This window comes from Apus apus, chromosome 1 (assembly GCF_020740795.1).
Source record: "Apus apus isolate bApuApu2 chromosome 1, bApuApu2.pri.cur, whole genome shotgun sequence".
NCBI lineage: Eukaryota > Metazoa > Chordata > Aves > Apodiformes > Apodidae > Apus > Apus apus.
Window position 1 is genome coordinate 96380157 of NC_067282.1, and position 19971 is coordinate 96400127.

General features: G+C 44.3%; 2 protein-coding genes across 4 annotated transcripts in view; both read left to right on the forward strand.

Annotated features, from left to right (window-relative positions):
- Positions 1 to 26: 26 nt before the first annotated feature.
- Positions 27 to 8083, forward strand: LOC127382799 (carbonyl reductase [NADPH] 1-like). The gene is made up of 4 exons (XM_051614861.1): positions 27 to 172; positions 1192 to 1511; positions 5004 to 5111; positions 6837 to 8083. The coding sequence occupies exons 2-4, from the start codon at positions 1226 to 1228 to the stop codon at positions 7271 to 7273; spliced, it is 831 nt and encodes a 276-aa protein (XP_051470821.1). The 5' UTR covers positions 27 to 172; positions 1192 to 1225; the 3' UTR covers positions 7274 to 8083.
- A 7117-nt stretch (positions 8084 to 15200) lies between these two features.
- The window catches only part of DOP1B (DOP1 leucine zipper like protein B), a 53581-nt gene continuing 48810 nt past the window's right edge, over positions 15201 to 19971 (forward strand). For 2 of the 3 annotated variants that reach the window (XM_051625322.1, XM_051625330.1), the window contains exons 1-2: positions 15201 to 15343; positions 18173 to 18347. In XM_051625322.1, coding sequence (XP_051481282.1) covers positions 18210 to 18347 — 138 coding nt within the window. In that variant the 5' untranslated portion in view covers positions 15201 to 15343; positions 18173 to 18209. The remainder of the gene's footprint in view (positions 15344 to 18172; positions 18348 to 19971) is intronic. The other variant, XM_051625340.1, reaches the window with a different exon arrangement.

Consider the following 19971-nt stretch of genomic DNA (forward strand, 5'->3'; position numbering starts at 1 on the left):
CGCCCCGCCCGCTGCGGGAGGCGGAGCTGCCCCGCCGCCATCTTAGCTGCGTCGCTCCGTCTCCCCGCCCCGGTGCCTGCGCGGGTGTCGGTGCCTCCCGGCCCGCTCGTTGCGCCTTCGCCGCCGCGCAGAGCTGAGGAGCGAGGCGGGGGGAAGCGTCACGGTGCTGCAGGTGGGTGAGGGTCTGCCGGCTGCCCTTCCAGGCTCGCCCCGCAGCTCCTCGCTGCGTCAGCGGCCGCGTCGTCCCGCGGGAGCAGCGTGGCTCCCCTGCGGAGCCGGGCTGCTGGCGGGCTGGCTTCGGGTGCTCCCGTTAGGGGAAACAAAAACAAACAAACAAACAAAAAAACAAACGAAGAGAAAAGAAAGCCGGTGCTGAGGAGCGGGTGGCGAGCAAAACGTGCCGGTCGGCAGCGAGGTGGGGCCTCGGTGGTGAGCACGGAGCGTGTCTCCGGGCCCTGGCGGGGTTAGGGGGGGCTCTGCGGAGCTGGGTGCGGTTCCGTCCCTGCTCAGGGGTTCGCGCCTGGTTATTTAGCAGGTGATTTGGAAAAAGAAGCGGTAATTTAAAAGTGAGCACAAACGGCGTTTTGAGGTCGCTTTTATGGGGGAAATACAGTTTGTTTGTTTTTTTAACGTGCTGTGTTTGCGGGCAAAACAGCAAGCGGGCTTTGTATCTGGAGCTGACGGGTGTGTTAAGCAGAAGAAACATTGTAGTCAAGCTGTGCGCCGCTGTTTCTCTCTAAAAACGCTAGAATTGGTCCTCCGGCCTGGCACGTGAAGATCAAGCCCCTCCCTTTTTGTGAACCCTTCTTTTTCAGCTTTGACCTGTCGGGGCTTGAACTGAACCAGTTGAATATAATAAAGAATAAATGAGGTAGTAGTGTTCCTGTGAGGTGTATGCGCAGAAGAGCTTACTCCCATCAAAAGTTAATTTAGTAGTAAAGGTTAATAACGTCCTCTTTTTTTTACCCAACCACTGGTTGGGCTTTCTTCAAAGCATTAACATCAAACCTATTTCTCTGTCAGCACCTCATGCTACGTTAGTAAGTTACAGTCGGTGTGCACCCTAACGTAGTTTTGCATGCTGCAAAATGGAATTTTAAGTAGGACTTTAAAGAAAGAACACTTTAATCCTGTTTCAGATAGCCATTTTTATCCATCTAAGTATGAAATTTTCTTCTTTGCCATTTGCAGTTACTGTCACTTTGGCACAGATTCGGAGGGGACAATGTCCAGTGTTCCGGTGGCTGTGGTGACTGGGTCCAACAAAGGGATCGGATTTGCAATTGTGCGGGCTCTGTGCAAGCAGTTCCCGGGGGATGTGTACCTGACAGCCCGAGACCCTGGCCGTGGGCAGGAGGCCGTGGCCAAGCTTCAGGAGGAAGGGCTGCGTGCGCTTTTCCATCAGCTGGATATCGATGATCTGCAGAGCATCAGAGCTCTCCGGGACTTCCTTAAGGAGAAATATGGAGGGGTGAATGTGCTGGTTAACAATGCAGGGATTGCTTTCAAAGGTAGGAATCGTGCCGTCTGGGATAGTCCTGTGAGCTACATGGCATGAGCTACTACCCTTTGCTATATGGCAAAGGGTAGTAGATTTGTTAAGGTTTTTGCAGAGTTCTCATATGGGACTTCTCTGACAGTGGCATGCTGCTTTATTGGCTGGGCAGGCTGCCTGCCTTCTTAAGCATGATGAAGAGGGCAACGTGAAGTAGCTCTTCCTCTAGCATCTGTTGGGCTAAATGTGCATGTCGAGATGCTGCCCTGGAGTACTGTGTTTGCACCACCTACAGAGCGTGAAAATACTTAGGTACACAGTGTGTGTGAGCTGAGTTGAGTTTATTGCCTCAGTGCCCACAAGTTTCACCAGGCCCATGGGAGCCCATCATCTGTGTGAATATCAGCCGTGTTCCTCAGGGTTCTGTATTTTCTCTCTCCTGCAAGTCTCTTGCTTTGTTCTGTGTTACCTGCTCAAGGATTCCAGTTGATAAAAAAGAACATTTGACCATGGGTTATTTTGTCATTTTTAGTTATCTTTAACTTTCTCAGGCCATTCAGTTACCTATAGGACTATTAACCTAAACCTTGCTGTGCTGAGCACGAATTTAACTCTTTCATCTTTTAGTGGACAGGAAGACAGGGAAAGTGAGGAAGATACAGCAGTTCTAAGGTAGGAGAGTGCATTCTCCTTGTACATGTTTATAAAGAGTTGAGAATCGTGTTAGCTCCAGATAGAGCAAATCAGAAGTATGACTGCTAGTTCATTTCCCTACCAATACAAACTTGTTCTTACTGCATTTTCTGGAGATATGTATATATACACACACATATATATTTAATCTTTTTACCTGTCCAGTTAGGACATGTAACTGTTTAAGTACAGTGTTGTGCTGACTCATCTGCTGTGACAACATGAGTTAAGAAAGCCTGTCAGGTAGTATGGATCAAACATCATCTGCTGCTGAAGATGGAGCTTCTCATGAAAGTAGGAGTGCAGCAGTGATGTTCTGAAGTCCAGATACTGTATATTTTGCATGCTGCTTTGCAGAAAGATTGTGTTCAAGATAAGCTTAATAAGTGGCAACTCTCAATATAATTGTCTGAGCTTCAGGGTGTGCTCAAGAGAAAGAAGTGTTAAAAACTTGCACCAAAAGTTAAACTCATAAATTCATAATAAGGGCCTTGGCTCAACCTACTAGTGACAGTGAGTTTGAGCAAGACTGGGCTGCAACTACAGCAGTTGAAGTGCAGTGTGTGTTTCCTGCTGCTGACTTTGCAGCAGCTGTAGCCTCTCTCAAGGTGGGTATTTGGACAAATGAAATAAAAGGTTGTCAAACAGCTGCAGCAAGATTTTCTAGAGTTCATCTGTGAGAAACCTTAGATTAGTTATTGTGGAGCTACTAAATGTAAACAGATAACATAGTATGACCAGTGAAGTTCCTGTTATAATTTATTTTTTTTTATTATTCAGAAGTTGCTTCCAGATATTTAGCCTAGACTTTGTTCAAGCTGAGAACTTACTATGAGTCAGCAGTAGGTCATACAATTAAGAAATATGGCAGAGGAGCCAATTGTAACTGTTGATGCTTAAGTGTCTAACACAGAGGCTAGAGGGATTAACACCTGTGAAGAACTTGCTGTGATCTTAACTCATATTTTGGCTTTAATTCTTGCTTCCAATACTGGGATTTCTACCCAAGGTTTCTTCTTGTCTCGCCAGGTTTCTGCTAGCATCCCAGAATTTATGCTTTCCTTTCTTTATTGTAGTACTGTGTGTTATTGCTGTCTGTCAAAGATTAGATTTACCATTGAATTGGATTTATTGTTCAGGGTTTTGTGCTGCACTACAGATAGTCCAGCAAAGTCCTTATTCAAGCAAAAACTGTTCATGTATGAAATTTTTATGGACCCATGGGTTGCCTTCTGGGTCAGCTTTTGTGAGAACAGTCATTCTAGTAATGTTTGTTAAATAAAGGGAGTGTGTATCTATTCAGATGTTACAAGTAATATATCTTGTTAGACAAATTACTGGGTTTTGGAGTAAGCGTAGGTAAGCCTCTTTCTTGCAAGGTGGGTAGGGAAGCAGAAGTTTGGAGTTGTGTAGTGTTTTTGTTCCTTTTCTTCTCCCTCTGTCATAATTTTGCAGTAGGTCATGGTCTGGCTTTGTGACTCAGATTTAAATGGAAGCAAGTGATTTGCAAAACTTGGTGCCGGCAGTGCCCATTGCTTTAGAGTATGAATAAGTCAGCCATTAAAGCCACATTTTGCAACAAAAACACTACATTAAATAGTAAGTGACCTTTTCCTGCTTCTCTTTTGAGTTAGCATACATCTAGGCTGTGGAGACAAGTGAAAACTTATCTCACCTGTGTAGGTGGCCTTCATCTCTGCAGATATAGGACCTGTAGCAGAAGAGGAGGAATGCTGTTACTTTGACTCTCACTTCCCCCTCAAAGGGGGACACATGGTATATGGCTTATTGCTGAGTAAAATTGTAAGCTGATGGCACGTTGTACCACACTTTTGGTGGTGGCAAGCTGTCAGTTCTGTCTGGTTAAATCATACCATTCCAGTGCAGTTCCATGGTCTGCTTATGCTTACCTAAGTCAGCTCCCTTTCCTAGCTACTCGTTCCTGCTCTGATGTTAGGACAGATCTGTCAGTTCAGGGGGTGATTTATGACGCGAGTATTTGTCAGCTGTGGGGTTGGTTGGGTTTGGTTGTTTGTTTATCCAGACCTCACCAAATCTTACCCTTGCATTCTTTATAGAAGCTTTTATGGTGTTTGTTGGAATTTGGCACTGCTCTTGCTTCAAGTCCCAGCTAAGAACCTGAGGAATGACAACATAAGAAGTGGGATATAGAAGCACTTGTCTACCGTGTTGTTGAATGTTAGTACTAGGGTGGTAGTCTAACCTTCAGTAGCATCATCCTACATTCAGGATCTTCCCTTCTGATTCCCCCTCCGTCCCTTCCCCTTTTATGTCAGGGTGGTGGTGAAGTATTGTGCTATGCATTTAAGAGGAGATGGCACCTCAAAGTTTACATGCATGTGGTAGTGGCAGCCCAGACTGAGCACTGGTTGTAAGTACAGGCAGGTCAGTGGGCAGGTTGGGCAATGCATTCTGAGAACAGCCTTTCTTTGTCTCTCCCATATAAAAGGCAGAAAGACAAATGGTCCATGGGTTGGCAAATGACTGACTCTCCTGGGGCAAAGCTAAAACCTTAAGCCAAGAAGTAGTGAAAACATAATTATCTCATTATTAATATAGTATTGCAGATCTGGATCTTTTTCTAATAGGGAAGTGAGTGTTCATGATGTTGGATTTGTTTCTTGTATATTTTAATTGATAGTATGTCTGTTTCCTAATTCTAAAAAAAAAAAGAGGGGTTGGAACAAAGATAAGCTTCTGGGGTTTTGTATTTAGGTAACTTTCTTTCAAACAATAGTACAATTTTTATTTATTTATTTATTTATTTCCCCTCACTACCACCCCTGATGAAAAGTTCATGACACAACGCCATTTGCAGTCCAAGCAGAGGTTACACTGAAGACAAACTTTTTTGGAACCAGGAATGTTTGCACAGAATTGTTGCCTCTTGTGAAGCCTTATGGTAAGTGTAATGTAACAAGTAGATAAATAATTTTGTATAGATTTTGGTCCTCATTTAATAGGAAAATCCTGCCCTATCTTAAAAGCGTACTGCTCTGTAGTAAGAAGAGTGTACCTTGCTGTACTGTAGGTAAGAGAGCAGATGACCTTTCTTGTTCCCCAAAATCTCTGCTTTGTGTATGTAAATCTACCTTCAAGTTGATGACATTATTCTGTTATGGATTGAAGTGGAATTCTCATGGTGCTCTCAAGAAGACACGAAAAACTTACCTGTAAGTTGTTAACTGCTTCAGAAAGGACCTGTTGATGATAGAACTAAGATAAGGAAGTATCTAAAAACTGTGTTTCAGATGAGTTTGATGTAACATGCCTGATCTTGCTACTGCTGAAAAAACTTCAACAGGCTGTTTGTCTGTCTCTAGATCACAGCCTTTGCTGTATGTGCAAGTGTTGTTATAAAAGGCACTTCAAGATATACATGAAGTTTCTGTGATTTGGTGATGTTAGGAGGAACTAGAAGAAAACACTTTACCCAAGATGGTAAATAGAATGGAGAAGACCAGGGTCAAAGAAGATAGATGTATCAATAATAGAGTTGTTAGCAACATGCAAATAATCTGTATTCCTTGGATGACTGTCGTGTACAGAATGCTCCTGTTCTCAAAACTGGCTAGCACTGGAAGTGCCCTAGAATGCTACCGATGTATTACAGATTACTTTAAAAGAATAATCAAACAAAAGCCAAGTGGTTTTTTAATACAATTATTTTCAAGACTTGTGATCACTAGATATTTTCATGAATATTTAGATAAGTGCTTGCTGCTATAAGTGAAAAGTAGTTTAACATTTAAATATACCTCGGTTTTTAAGAAAAGTCAAGTAGATGAGAGAGCAGTTGGGAACTGTTAGTCCCTAGGGAGGAAGAAAAGAACAGAGTAAATGAGTTTTGGAGGCCAGTAGAGAAGAGAGTAAACAGTGCCAGAATTGCACTTTAGTCCTCTTGTACTAAGGGTGAAAGAGGAGTGTGTTAATAAAGTCATTCACAGAACAGATTTGTTTCTGTGGCTTTTAAGATCTAAATCCTTATTTTCATTCCCTTGTTCATTGCTGGAATGGCTGTGAACTACCAAGAAAGAAGGAAGCAGTGTAACATGATTTAGGGGAAGATGAATGAGTTACTGATTCAGCTGACTCCTCTGAACTGAAGTGCTGTGAGATAGCTTACTGTAGTTTTGCATGCTGGGATTTGTAAATCTTGAGTGTTCTGTAAACAAGCTGATGGTCTCGCTGCACTAAGAACTGGATTGCTTTAGTTGTGTATTACACTGGCTTTTGAGGTACGTTCTCGTGGCACTTTACTCAAGCTGTTGCAGAAGCGAGAACATTTTCCTCCAGAACTTCAAGAGTAGAGTTTGGTTTCCATTACTGAGAAGACTATTGACTATTATGAATATGCCTATGGATTGTAACGGGTTATTTCCTGGAAGCATTCCTGAAATTTGATAGAGACCTTTTGCAGGTTCACACCTTAAATTACCCTTTGTAATGGAATTCACTAGAAACACTTGACATTGAGTTAACTGTGATCTTCCAGAAACTAAAATAGCCCACACAAAGTATTTTACAGGTATTTGCTTCAGTAGTGAATAGACAACTGTAGAAAAAGCCCCAGTCTGGGCTTCTTTAGTGTATGTAAAAGTAATCAGTCTTAATTCTCTTTTACCAGGTAGAGTGGTGAATGTCTCTAGTATGGTAAGTTGCTCAGCTCTGGGAGGCTGCAGCCAAGAACTACAGCAAAAGTTTCGCAGCAACACGATCACTGAGGATGAATTAGTGGATCTCATGACCAAATTTGTGGAAGATACCAAGAAAAGTGTTCATGAGAAAGAGGGCTGGCCAAATACTGCCTATGGGGTATCCAAAATCGGTGTCACAGTCTTATCCAGGATTCAAGCCCGGATGTTAAATGAGAAAAGAAAAGGTGACCACATCCTTCTCAATGCCTGCTGTCCTGGGTGGGTGAGAACAGACATGGCAGGTCCTAAAGCCACTAAATCACCAGATGAAGGAGCTGAGACCCCAGTTTATTTGGCCCTTTTGCCTTCTGATGCTGATGGCCCTCATGGCCAGTTCGTTAGTAACAAAACTGTTCGAACCTGGTGAGCGCGTAGGGGTGCAGACCCATGCAAGTGCTGATGTGACTGTGGATCTGCCTGTGCCCTGCTAGGGGGTATTTACCCAGAGCAGTCACATCCTGTCCACAGCAGCAGCAGGGTCCTTTGTCATTAGAATGAGGGCAACAGTAATGGTACTTTCCTGGGATTAAGTCTGCACTTTCCCGACAGTCTCCATTATCCAGCTCACAGCGTTATCTGTGCAGCTTGAAATCTAATTTGTTGGTGTTCCAGCCCAGATGATACAGGCTAATCTGGCATTGCCCTAATGGAAAGGTGTGTGGTCTTGTTTACCTGAATTTACTCTTAATTAAATTGTTGCCAGCTCTTCTCTCACTTGCCTGAGACAGATTTCTGACATGGAGTTGGGATGAGAAAGCAGATGCCTTACACTTTCTTAGCACAACAGATTTCTTTTTAGGGACCATAATTGCTTCTTGAGGTTGTACAGTAGGGTTTCTTAAAGGATGAGGGGGCTGTTCTGAGATTTACAGTGTGACCAGTGTGGGGGGAGGCTAGTAAGACCAGAACAGAATCACTGCTGTATACAGATTCCTTGTTATAAGTACAATTAAAAATACTGATACAGTTACCAATACCATTAATAGGAAAACTTAATCAGTTGGTTTAATATGTGTATCAATAAATGATTACTTGTATTCATCCATCTGGCTTATTCTGTTATTAACAATGTATAGTGTTTGAAAATACTTTCATTTTCTGCAGCTAAATTTATAGCTGGAATGTATGGCTTTTGGACTATATAAAGATAAAATAAACTACAGAACTGATATAACAAGCTGTTCCTCAGGACTTTCGGTTCATGTTTTGCACACCCAGAAGTTTCCTTATTAAAAATCTCAATTAAGTGCTCTCCATGTAGTAGAGAAAATGAACTGCAAATGTTACAATACTATTGCAGGATAGAACTGAAATACGTCACTACCCTGGTAATCAAAACAAGCCATCCAAGCAAAATCACAAGTAGAGGAAGCAGTGACATGGAGAGCACCAAACTTGTTCTCCCATTTTAAATGCCGGTTCCTGCATTTCAAATGCTTAATATTGAGAGGCTGCTACAGCACTGCAATCCGTAGAGGTGGAGCCAGACAGCAGCAGAGGCAGTTTGGGTGTGGGACAGGGCACCTGGAAGAGCCCCAGCCTGTGGGGTGGCTGGCTGCAGAGGCTGGAGTGAGGTTCTGCTTGGTCATCCCCCACCCTATAACAATGCAACTCTATCCACTACGTCCTGCCAGCCAGCGCAAAAGCCATGGCAGGGGCTCTGGGCCCCTGCCCCGTCTTTAATAGAATCATAGAATGGTTTGGAAGGGGCCTTAAAGGTCATCTAGTTACAACCCCCCTGCATGGGCAGGGACACCTCCCACTTGACTAGGTTGCTCAAAGCCCCACCCAACCTGGCCTTGAACACTTCCAGGGAGGGGGCAGCAGGCAGCCAGAGCTTCCTGGGCAACTTGTTCCAGTGTCTCACCACCTTCACAGTAAGGAATTTCTTCCTAATGTCTAACCTAAATCTGCACTCTTCCAGTTTAAAGCCATTACCCCTCATCCTATCACTACATGCCCTTGTAAGAAGTCCCTCCTGCACTCTCCCGGAGACCCTTACAATTGCCTGTAAACCTGTCATCAGTAATGACAAATCAGTAAAAGGCATGTTAATTCTTAATCAGGAGTAAGCAAGACAATACCACAGTGGCTTTAGCTGACTGAATTTTACATTGGTTTCCCTTGGTACAGTTTGTGTTCAGAGAAGCCTTGGTCAAAAGATGTTGGACATAATGTGTGTTTTTAGTAATCACTTATCAACACAGAATGAAGCTATAATTATTAGTTGGTCTTTTAAGGATACAGTAGCTATTGTTTTTAGGAAAATGGAAGTATTGCAAATTGAGTCACGCCCCAGAGCTCATTGAAGAGCAGGATGGGTGCTGTCCCAAAAGTTCTCATGGTAATCTATTATCTGTGAAGAAAAATATCAGACGCCTTTGTTTAGGGCAACAGCGCAGTTGCAAAATGCCTGTGTGAAGTTTTTTATGCATTTGATGTATTACCCACAGACTGCCTACAGTATGACAGCTCCAAAAGCCATCCGGGTAATGCAGGAACTTATTCTGGTGTACAATCAGAAGAACTATAGTTTGTATGTGCTCTTCTAGTTGTGTTAATGGTATCTCAGCAAAATACAACATGGCTGTTCTGATTTAAGACTAGTTGGTACACAATTTTAAGAGGAGTAATCCAACAGTGGAGAACATACCTAGTTCTTTGTACATGAAAGGCTGCTTGAGTTATTAAGTTTCAAAAGTTATATGCCCTTCCGGATGGTATATACAAACTTTCCAAACAAACCTTGACCCAGCTTTTCTATGGTTTCTGCAAAGACCAGACTGTAAGAGTCATAGGAAAGTCTACTGTGGCTGGGTAGTATCCATTGTAAAATTAAAATTAGTTTCTAAGTATCCCCTGGGCTCTACAAAGCTCCTTCTTAAGTCCAACTTGGAATGTTGGGGGTTTTTTCACATTCAAGCTGAGCAAATCGTAAATTTGAAAGTTTTACAAAAGATTTATTTCAAATTATTGTGTTTAACCCTTTCGCAGTGCTTGTTCTTTGTTAAACCTACTTTGTTTCAGGGTGAGGAAGCAAAGTGGAAGATGATTGCTAAGTAGTCATCTTCAGAAATGTCATTTCTCACAGTGAAACTGATTATGGATACAACCTCAGCTGTAGGAGATGGACACAAGAGGCAGAAAATATTGGCAGTTCACAGGACCAGTCGGAGTCAGGAAGGTGCTTGTGCAGTAGAAGCACATCCCCTGGTGTCAGTGGTAGGAGGACTGTGTCCCAGGAACAGAGCTGGGACTGCAAGAGGCAGACTGCCAGGGGAGGGCAGTTTGCTGAGAGCAGAATTGGAGGACAGGCTGTACAGCATGTGTAGGAGGCTGGATCTTTGGACAGGGCTTGCATTGTTCAATCAAAATTTCTTTTTTTTTGTTTGTTCATAAGTTGCCTCCCTGTTTCTCTCCCATGTCCGTTGTGTCTGAAGTGTTCTGTTGCTTTCAGATTCTGGCATGCTTCCTGAGTGGTTATTGTGTAAAGTTTAAGAGTTAGGAACGGGATGAAATAATAATGATCTGTACTACTGTATAAAACTTTTACGCATGATTTACTCTTTTTCTTTTTGCAGTGTGTTGGTACCATTTTTACTTTGGAATTTATTAGCCAAAGAAAATGTCTGGCAATGCAGTAGCAGCAGTGACAAGGAACAATAAAGAAATTGGATTCACAATTGTAAGAGCTCAGTGGAGGCAGTTTCTTGGGGATGCTGTAGCTTGTGCAAGATGCAGTCGGGCAGCAGTGGCAAAACTTTGGCAGTGAAAGCTGAACCTGCTGCCCCCTATGATATGAACAGTGTGGAGGGCCTCTGGACTTTCTGATGGAGATACTACAGGCATCCCAGTGTGCTGGTTAACAATGCAGCCATCATTTTCAAAGGCTGCAGTAGGCCAGCTATTTGACAAGGAAACAGGGAAAATTTGGAAAGCCAGTGATCTAAAAGTATGGGGGCAATTAGTAAGGAGACTGGTCTGCTTTAAACCTTTTTGAATCTAAAGGGAATTATAACCAGGTAATTTCTATCTGGATCCCCTCCAGTGCTGATAACTGCAGTGTGGGCCAGACTTGTGATCCATTACGGTTCCTACTCAACATAGTGCAGTGCATCTGCTTTTCAAAACTGCACCCTAGACATGCCTAGAAAGCTTGAAGTCACTTTACCTAAAGAGATGAAGAGAATATACGTATCTTAACGTGTTGTTTCTTTAAAGCTTCTGTTTCAGTGTTTTGCTATATAAATACTGAAGATGACAGATGTAGGCAGTGTCCTGACTTGGAATGCTGTGGCATTCCTCTCGGCGTAAAAATATGTCAAGTAAATGTAATTATATACACTGCCCAGTATTACTTACATGCTGAATATAATTCAAACTGCAGGTCTCATGTTGCTGCAGGAATGTTTTTAGATTTTTTATCTCAAATAATGAAAAAAGAGAAGGAACAATAATGATATTTTGCAATGGAAATTCTTGAGGGTTTTTTTTTTGTTTCACAAGGGCTTCATTTTGGAGCTGACAATAAAGGAAACTGTCAACTGGAAAAAGTTCTGGTCTTGGGGAACAGGTATCATTGTCTGTAGATTGCTTCACCAGGTAGGCTATTCATAGCACTTAAATCTAAATGAGCAATACCCAACTTCACATTTCCCAGTTTGGATTGTTGTCTTGTCTTTGGACCCTGCCCACTGATCTAGAGTTGTGGTTACTCAGCACTCTCAAAATCCTACCCTGTCTCTCTTCAGGTATGTACCTGCATTCTCAAACATCCTGATCCGATGTTTCTTGTCTGTTTTGTTTTATTTGAGTTATACAGTATTTAGAGGACATATGGCAGTAGTGGATCCAGTGGTGTTTTATTTGTGAATGCGTTTGTTTAGGCTTTTCTAGGGAGATAAAATACTGAAAGCAAGCAACTTGTTAAACTTCCCTCCATAAATAATAGATTTTCTATACAGTTTCATGGTAGAAATTTAATATTTTAAATTGTGAAGGATATTTCTTTTAAAAAAATAAAATCTGACAAGTGATACACAATTGGAGTAGACTTTCCCAGTATGAACCAAACAGATTTATGTCAACTCACATGAAAGTTAACATGAATGTTCATTAGATTGAAATGTAGTCTGGCTGTCTCCAGAAGTGATTACATCAGTTAATCTATTACTTTATTCCAACCCAAGGACCAGGATTTAGCATGGGCAATGCTGTTGTGGTGCATATAACACATTGATTTATAGTCTTTTCTGAAGTCTTGAATAGTTAGTATGATAGGCATGCTTTGAACTAACATAACCTCTGATACAAAAAAGAGCTTTCAGAGTTATTTTTTTAAATATTTACCGACCAGCAGATTTGGAACCACCAGAGCTGAGGAAGTGGATTGTTCTGGAGGCTGATAGTTGTAGAAATTTACTAAAATGATGACTTTGCTGTACTAAGTTAGCTGAATGGGTTACTTTTGAAACAATGTGATTTGCGAAACTGTATGCCAAGCATCCTGCAAGTTGTGATAACATCAAGTTTTCCAGGACTTGTCATGCCAACAGACAATACTCATGTTGATTCTGGACTCACTTGGGCAATCTACCAGTGTGTGACTGGAGACAGGACCAGAACAGAGAACAGATGAAGACAAAGGACTAGAATCAACAGAGACCCCCACAGGAGACCCTCAAGCATGCATAATTACGAAGATGACTATGTAAAAGAATTACGGGGACTCATTGGGACTCATTGGACTGAATATTTATGGGTTTTGGTGTATATTAGCTGGGGTGTTTTGCTAACTGGTCGGAGCACTTATGGTGGAGAATCCCCAGTGTTGCCCCAGCGCTGTCAATAAAATACCTGCTTAACAGTGACTCGTTTGCTGTTGAGTTCAATTTCTTGGTTTCAAGGTTGGTTGGTTTTGGTGCAAGTTCTAATCAAAACTTCACAGCAGGCTGAGCATTTCCATGGCCTCTCTGTCAGGTGCCTGCCTGATACTGCAGCCTTTTTTCCTCAGCAGGAGGCCAGAAGGATCCCTCTCCTCCACCTGACTGCCTGTTTCTTTGAACTTCTAGAAGACCTCTGCCTTGTGGTAGAAATGGCAAATGGATCCAAATTAGTTGGAAATCTGAATGACATTAATATAGTTAGGCACCCACATACAACTGGTGCGAAGAACAAAAATATGCATGAAAAAGAACTTCTGAGGACATAGCAAACCCTCAGAAACTAATTTTAAAATATCCTAAGTAACACACTGTATTTTAGGACATAAATGTCATGTATTAAGGACATAATAAAAAATTCTTTGGTCAGTCAGGCACACATTCAGAAGCACTGATCTTCATTTCCAAGAACTAAGCTACGCTACCTGGAAAGTTACAAAACCCTACATTTAGAAATTGAAACTTAAATTGATGGCATTGTAGTTTAGAAAGATATGTTGATGCCCATGGTACTGAATATATCTACTGCCATGTGTACCTAAGGAAAAATGTTACATTTAAATGACCAAGTCAGTTTATTGTATTAGGAGGGAACGCTGCCTGAATTTAGAACCTAATTGCACGTATGTTCTAGGGCCACCCTATTTCTAAAGAGCTGTCTTTTAAATGGTGACAGATCTGTAATAAAGTTGTAGATCACTGCAAATATTTTAGTATTTTGTCACATGCATTTCCCACATGCATTATGCATTTCTCTGAGGTTACCCAGCCTTTCAGGCATCCATGCTGACCTCAGTGCTCCGGGCAGATGCTGACTTCCCAAATGGATGGAATGTGCCAGAGCCACGTGAGCTGTATGAAAGCTTGTGAACAACTGCTCAGGCTTTATAGTGAGGTAATACACGCTGAAGAGAGGCTAGCAGTGCTTTTTGGTACATGGTTCAGCCTTTGGAGGTGTACACAGCTGGGGAGTGAAAGCTCAGGTGGAAGCCTTCCTGCCTTCACATCTTGCTTCCATTCTTCCAGCATATGCATAAAACAGTCTCATTAGCTGCCAGTAACTGAAGCTTTTATTTGTGAGAAGAACAACATGCCAAATTATATTACTAAAATCCAGCTGGGGAGGGCGAAGGCAAGTGGTGTCAAGAAAATAAACGTCTACAAGCATAAAACGTAATAGAGCTCATTGCTGAAAGAGTATTCCATCATAATCTTAAAAATGGCAGAGGTTAAATAACATATTTCCACGGCTTATAAATCCTTGTCTGTCAAGATTGTGTACATTACTTTCCACGGGTATTTTGCTAGTTTCTTTTTTTTTGCCATAAGAACACTAAGGATCTGGCCCATTCACTTCCCTTCAAGCCGTTTGTAGAGAGCAGAGAGCTTCTCAACACTGAACTTGAGCCTCCTATAGATGTGACAACTGATCCCCGTGAAAGCTGCGTATCCGGGATTCGTCAAAAGTGCTTCATGCCTAAAACCAGCTGGAGCAGGAGCAGAAACTTCTGGCTCTACCGGCTTCAGCGGAGTGGCGGCAGGTCACAGCCCTGGGTGCCCAGCTCCAAGCAGGGATGCACACGCCTGCTGCCAGCGTGGGGGGCCACGTTCGAAGTCCCAGCTCCCCGCAGCCGCCCGCTTCTTTCCAGACCGGCCGAGGCTGAAGCGCCAAACAAAGGGAACGGCCCGGGCTGGCCGCCGCCCCGACGCTTCCCCCGCAGCCGCGGGTGCGGGGCTGCTGCGGGGAGGGACCGCGGGGCTGCGGGTGCGGGGCTGCTTGCGGGTGCGGGGGTGCTGCGGGGAGGGACGGCGGGGCTGCGGGTGCGGAGGTGCTGCGGGTGCGGAGGTGCTGCGGGGAGGGACCGCGGGGCTGCGGGTGCGGGGCTGCTGCGAGTGCGGAGCTGCGGGTGCGGGGCTGCTGCGGGTGCGGGGGTGCTGCGGGGAGGGACCGCGGGGCTGCGGGTGCGGGGGTGCTGCGGGGAGGGACCGCGGGGCTGCGGGTGCGGGGGTGCTGCGGGGAGGTTCCGCGGGGCTGTGCCCGGCCCGCGCCGGCAGGGGGCGCGGGGTGCGCGGTCCCGCCGCCGGGGCGAACCATCTGCGGGCGAGGGGTTGCGCGTCACCCGCGTCGGGCGGCGGCGCCCGCGGCCCTTCCTGCGGTGCCCGCCAGCGGGGGGGGGGCGGCGGGAGCGGCCGCCGCGGGACGGGGGACAAGCCCGGAGCACTCCTGCGCCGGTCGGCCGGCTTCTCCTTCCCCGCACCGTACTGAGTGGTAGCGCCCCAGCTGCCGACTGCGGCACGGCCCTCACGGAGCGGGAGGGGCGAGTTGGATTTTATTTATTTGAATTGTATTTCTTTTTTTTTTTTTTTTTCCTGCTGCCTCCTGTTGCCATAGCGAGTGCGGGGTGCCGCCTCCCCCTCCCTCCCTCCCTCCCTCTTCCCGCCTCGGGCTGGGACACGTCGCCGCCGCCCCGGGAGGTCTGCGGGGCCCTTCCCAGGTAGGGGGGTTGCGGGGAGGGCAGCGCGCGGGCTCTGCGGGAGGGCGCCTGGGGAGCGGCGCGGGGGGGCGGGGGGAGAGGCGCGGGCTGCGGGGCTGACCCGCCGTGGGCTGCGGGTGGCCCGGCCCGGGGGAGCAGCGCAGCCCGCCCCGCCGGCGGGGGGAGCCCGCTCTGTCGGCGCCGCAGCCGCACGGCCTCGGTGCGTGCCTGGCAGGTGAGGAGGGAAGCTGCGGGGCTGCCCCTCCGTGGGGGCCGGGCGGTGTCCTGCGAGGTGTCCCCGCCCTGTCCCCGTAGGGGGGACCCCGAGAGGGGCCCCCGCGCTCTCCGCGGCCGGGTCTGCCGTGGGGCTGCGTGACCCTCCGGGGGTCTGGAGCCATCAGCGGGCGGGAGACGCGGGGATGCCCGCAGAGGCCCCGCAGCCCCTGGGGACAGCGCCTTGTCCCGGGGGGTGAGAGGCAGAGCGCCCGCCTCCTTCACCTGTCTGCGGGCAGTGCTGGGCGGCGATGGGTAGCTATTGATGTCCCCGCTGACTGAGGAAGCTTGTGACCCCCCCCGGCTTGGGTAGGTTTGCCTGAAGGTCGCTGGCAAGTGGGTTTTGGTTTGTGTTTTGGTTTGGTTTTGTTGGTTTTTTTTAATTATTACGATTATTATTTTAACCTTCCTGCTTTGGTGTACAAGCACAAATACGATCTCCTGGCCATTTTTAGATTATTGGATTTTTTTCAAACCCGGCTGACATCTAACAGCATAGATACGTGAACATCAGTGCTCACTGAATCATCAAGTTCGTCACTGCTTTTCTGGGTGGGAATACGCTATTCACATGTCTTTTCAAAGCAAAGTCCAAAGAAAGTGTCTTAAGGACTGGGTAAGACAGTTTTCCCCCCAAACAAAGTAGTTTAGTTTCTTTTTTCCTTGAGTAGTATGTTCTACTTTACCCTTGGAGCCTAATTAGATTTTACTTAAATAGACCAGGTTTTAATGCTAGGAGAATGCCTGAAGCCACGATTTTTGTAGAATACTTAGAACATCTTTAAGTGCTGTTGGTGATTTGATTGATTCCTGTTCTCTAAGTGGACTCACGTGGTTAAATTGCATTTACAAATAAAGAAATTTGATGTGTTCTGTCAGCAAAACAGCTGCCCGCTTCTAAATTATTCAGACAAATCTCTTATTTATGAAAGTGGCAGCACTCTTGACTTGGCAGAGAGCTGCTAGGAGACTTCTTAGGTCATGTTTTGTTTTTAGGGAGCATGAGTACAATCCAATAGTCCAACGATTAAGGTATTTACAGGAGATAAGGGAAAATTTCTTGGCCTCTTTGCTTTGGGGCAGTGTCTGTGTCAGATTACTCATTGTTTCTGTTGACGGTGTATTGCAAGTTTGCCACTTTGTTAGGTTTTATGGGAGAGCTGACTTTTATTAATCCTTGTTGGAGTAAGGATGGCTGTATCTTGGATGTTATACCCTGCAAGGCAGTGGCTTTTTTTTTTTTTTTCTCTCGCTGTCTGCTGTGAAAAGCGCTGTATACATCCTGGTAAAAACAGAAAATTAAACCTTTACTGTAGCAAAATGAACAAAACCAAACAACCAAACATGATCCTGATGACATTGTGTGAGAATACTTTTTTTTTTCCCCATAGAGGTGGATCTAGATTTGACATAGACTGGTTGTATCAGTGCAAATGTGGCTTAAATCTGCCTTTAAAATCCTCTCCCTTTTGTGGGTGCTTCCACCTTTTTTCTGTTTCTGAGAGTTTACTAACAAAATCGTGATGTAATTACTGCTGTTTATTAAAGCTAATGAGCAATACACGTTTCTGTGGATTTTTTTGTTAAGTGCTGTGAGAGATGAGCTGCTTTGAAAGAATATAGAAGACTACTTAGATTTATTTTTGTGTCCTGACAGTAGGAATATGAAAGCAGATGTCTTTCGGAAGCATTATAAAATATTTTGTTACAGGACCGTGTTTTCTGTATCAGTGTTATAGCATTGATTAACCTAAACCTGGCATTCCTAAACCTAAGCATGTCTCTAGAAGAATATTTGGGTATTACCTAACAGGAGAAATAGTGTCATTGCTAGCACAGGAGCAAAGGTATGATTTTTCAGTAGGTAAAGTCCAGCCATGCCTGTTTCCCATTGTTCTAAAACAGGTGTGTTTTGCTTTTTTAATCTAAATGTGTTGCAGAATATTAAAAGATCAGGTCTGAACAATTCATTTTTGCTCTGTAAAAATAAACAGATACTTTTTGGTGAAATAAAGGAAGGTTTGAATGTGTGGTAGAAGCTTTGGCACAGCAGCTTCCTCTTGTACTTAGGCATCTGCTACTGACAAGTTGAGATGCAGAGTTTTGAGGGCTCCTTCTGCTGTGGGCTGAGAGGCCCTTTAATAGGATTCCTCTGGGAAGCTGAATTTTGATATGAAGTGTTTCACATTCCACAGCTACAGGTAACCTTTCAAAACACTGCACAGGTAATAAGTTATGAAAACTATTTACTTCTTCCCTAACTCCTCGTTAGCACTTTGACTGTTTATACTGAGACTTTCTATTCCTTTCCTTTGTTATTGTGAGAGATCCACGTGCATGGAAGGAAAAACAGTTTTCATAAATAGGAAAATGTGACTGTAAAACTTCTAAAACAGGCACTGGGGAATCGGAGTCATGCCTGTTAAATAGTTTTTAACTCTGTGTTGAAACTTGATCAGATGACCTGTTCATTGTGATCCATCAGTACTTCTACATATTTATTGTTATTTTACAGTACTTTGGGTTTGCCAGAATGTAAGTGCAGGTTATCTTTTTGTAACTGTGTGCATGTTTTAGTTTACCAGGAAAATTCACCTTGCTATGAGAAACAAAGATGGATCCAGAAGAGCAGGAGTTACTTGGTGATTACAGATACAGAAATTATTCTTCAGCGATTGAGAAAGCTTTGAGAAACTTTGAGTCATCAAGTGAATGGGCGGATCTTATTTCTTCCCTTGGCAAACTCAATAAGGTACCGTGCCATAGTTTTTTCAAATATTTTTTTCCAAATATTTTTTCATTTGTTTATTATCTTTGTATTGCTATTAACTTTTCTGTAACTTACAGTATTCAACAAAATTTTAAAAATCAGTCAAGAAAAATATTAGTTCATAAGGGAGAGGTAACAGAAGCAGTTTTGTCAGTATCTTGTATATAAATGTGAGAAATTATGTTAAAACCAACAGAGATTTCCTTCAAATGGTATTTGTTTCCTTTATACAAATAAGTTAATTTCAGTTTTACATTGAAGAAACCCTCAGGATGCTGGTTACTCACTCTAGAGCAGCTAAAAAGTCTGTATATAGAACAGGAGGTCATAAGTTTTAGTATATATTCTGAGTCAAAATTTATATTCAGAGATCACGTTTACTTGACCATGCCCTTCCCTTGTATTTGGGGAAATAATTGATTTACTGCTGCTGGTGTCTTTTGTACGACCATGGAAATTATGGCTGAGTACAGGATGAAAGAAAAAGACTTTTACAGATAAATACCTAGGAATTGTGTCCTCTCCTCCTGCCCAAGAAACAAGGTGTACGTTGTTTGTATCCCGCTTGGTCTCTTTTTTAACATAAAGCTCTTCCTGAGTGTGCGTGGGGCAAGAGTAGTTACAGTCATTAAGGAAGTGGGAGTGGGAGGAGGGAACTCCTGCAGAATTCATAAGGAAACATCTGTTGTTACCCGATAGGTTCCTCACGTGCCGTCGCTGTTGTTGATAAGCCTTAATTCTACAGAGTTTTCGAAGGGGAGGAGAATCCATAGAATCATAGAATATCTCAAGTTGGAAGGGACCTGTACTGATTATCAAGTCTAACTGCCTGCTCCTCACAGGACTACCTAAAACTAAACCATATGACCCTGAGTGTTATGCAGACACTCCCTGAACACAGCGGTGCTGTGACCACTTCCCTGAGGAGCCTGTTGCTGTGACCTGCCACTCTCTCAGTGAAGAAGCTTTTCCTAATGTCCAGTCTAAACATCCCCTGATGTAGCTTCATTCCATTTCCTCATGTCCCATCACCGATCACCAGAGAGAGATCAGCACCTTCTCCTTCACTACCCAACTTGAGGAAGTTGTAGACTGCAGTGAGGCCCCCCTTAGCCCTCTCTTCTCCAAGCTGAACAAGCCAAGTGACCTCAATCTCCTTCTAAGTCTTGCCCTTGAGACCTTTCAGCATCTTGATTTCCCTCCTCTGGTCACGTTCTAATAGTTTTTGTCCTTCTTGCATTGAGGTGCCCAAAACTGCATGCAGTGCTTGAGCTGGGGCTCCACTGGTGTGGCATGGAGTGCGACAGTCACTTCCCTTGACTGGCTAGCTGTGCTGTGCTTGCTGAACCCCAGGATGTGGTTGGCCCTTTTGGCTACCAGGGCACACTGTTGACTCCTATTCAACTTGCCATCAACCCAGACCCCCAGATCTCTTTCTGTGGGACTGCTCTCCAGCCTCTCACCTTGCAGTTTGTATGTAATAACCAGCATTATCCTGTCCTAGGAGGGGAATCCAGCACTTGCTCTTGTTAAGTTTCATATGGCTGGCAATTGTCCAGCCCTCTAGTCTATCCAGATGTCTTTGCCCTTGAGGGAGTCACAGAAC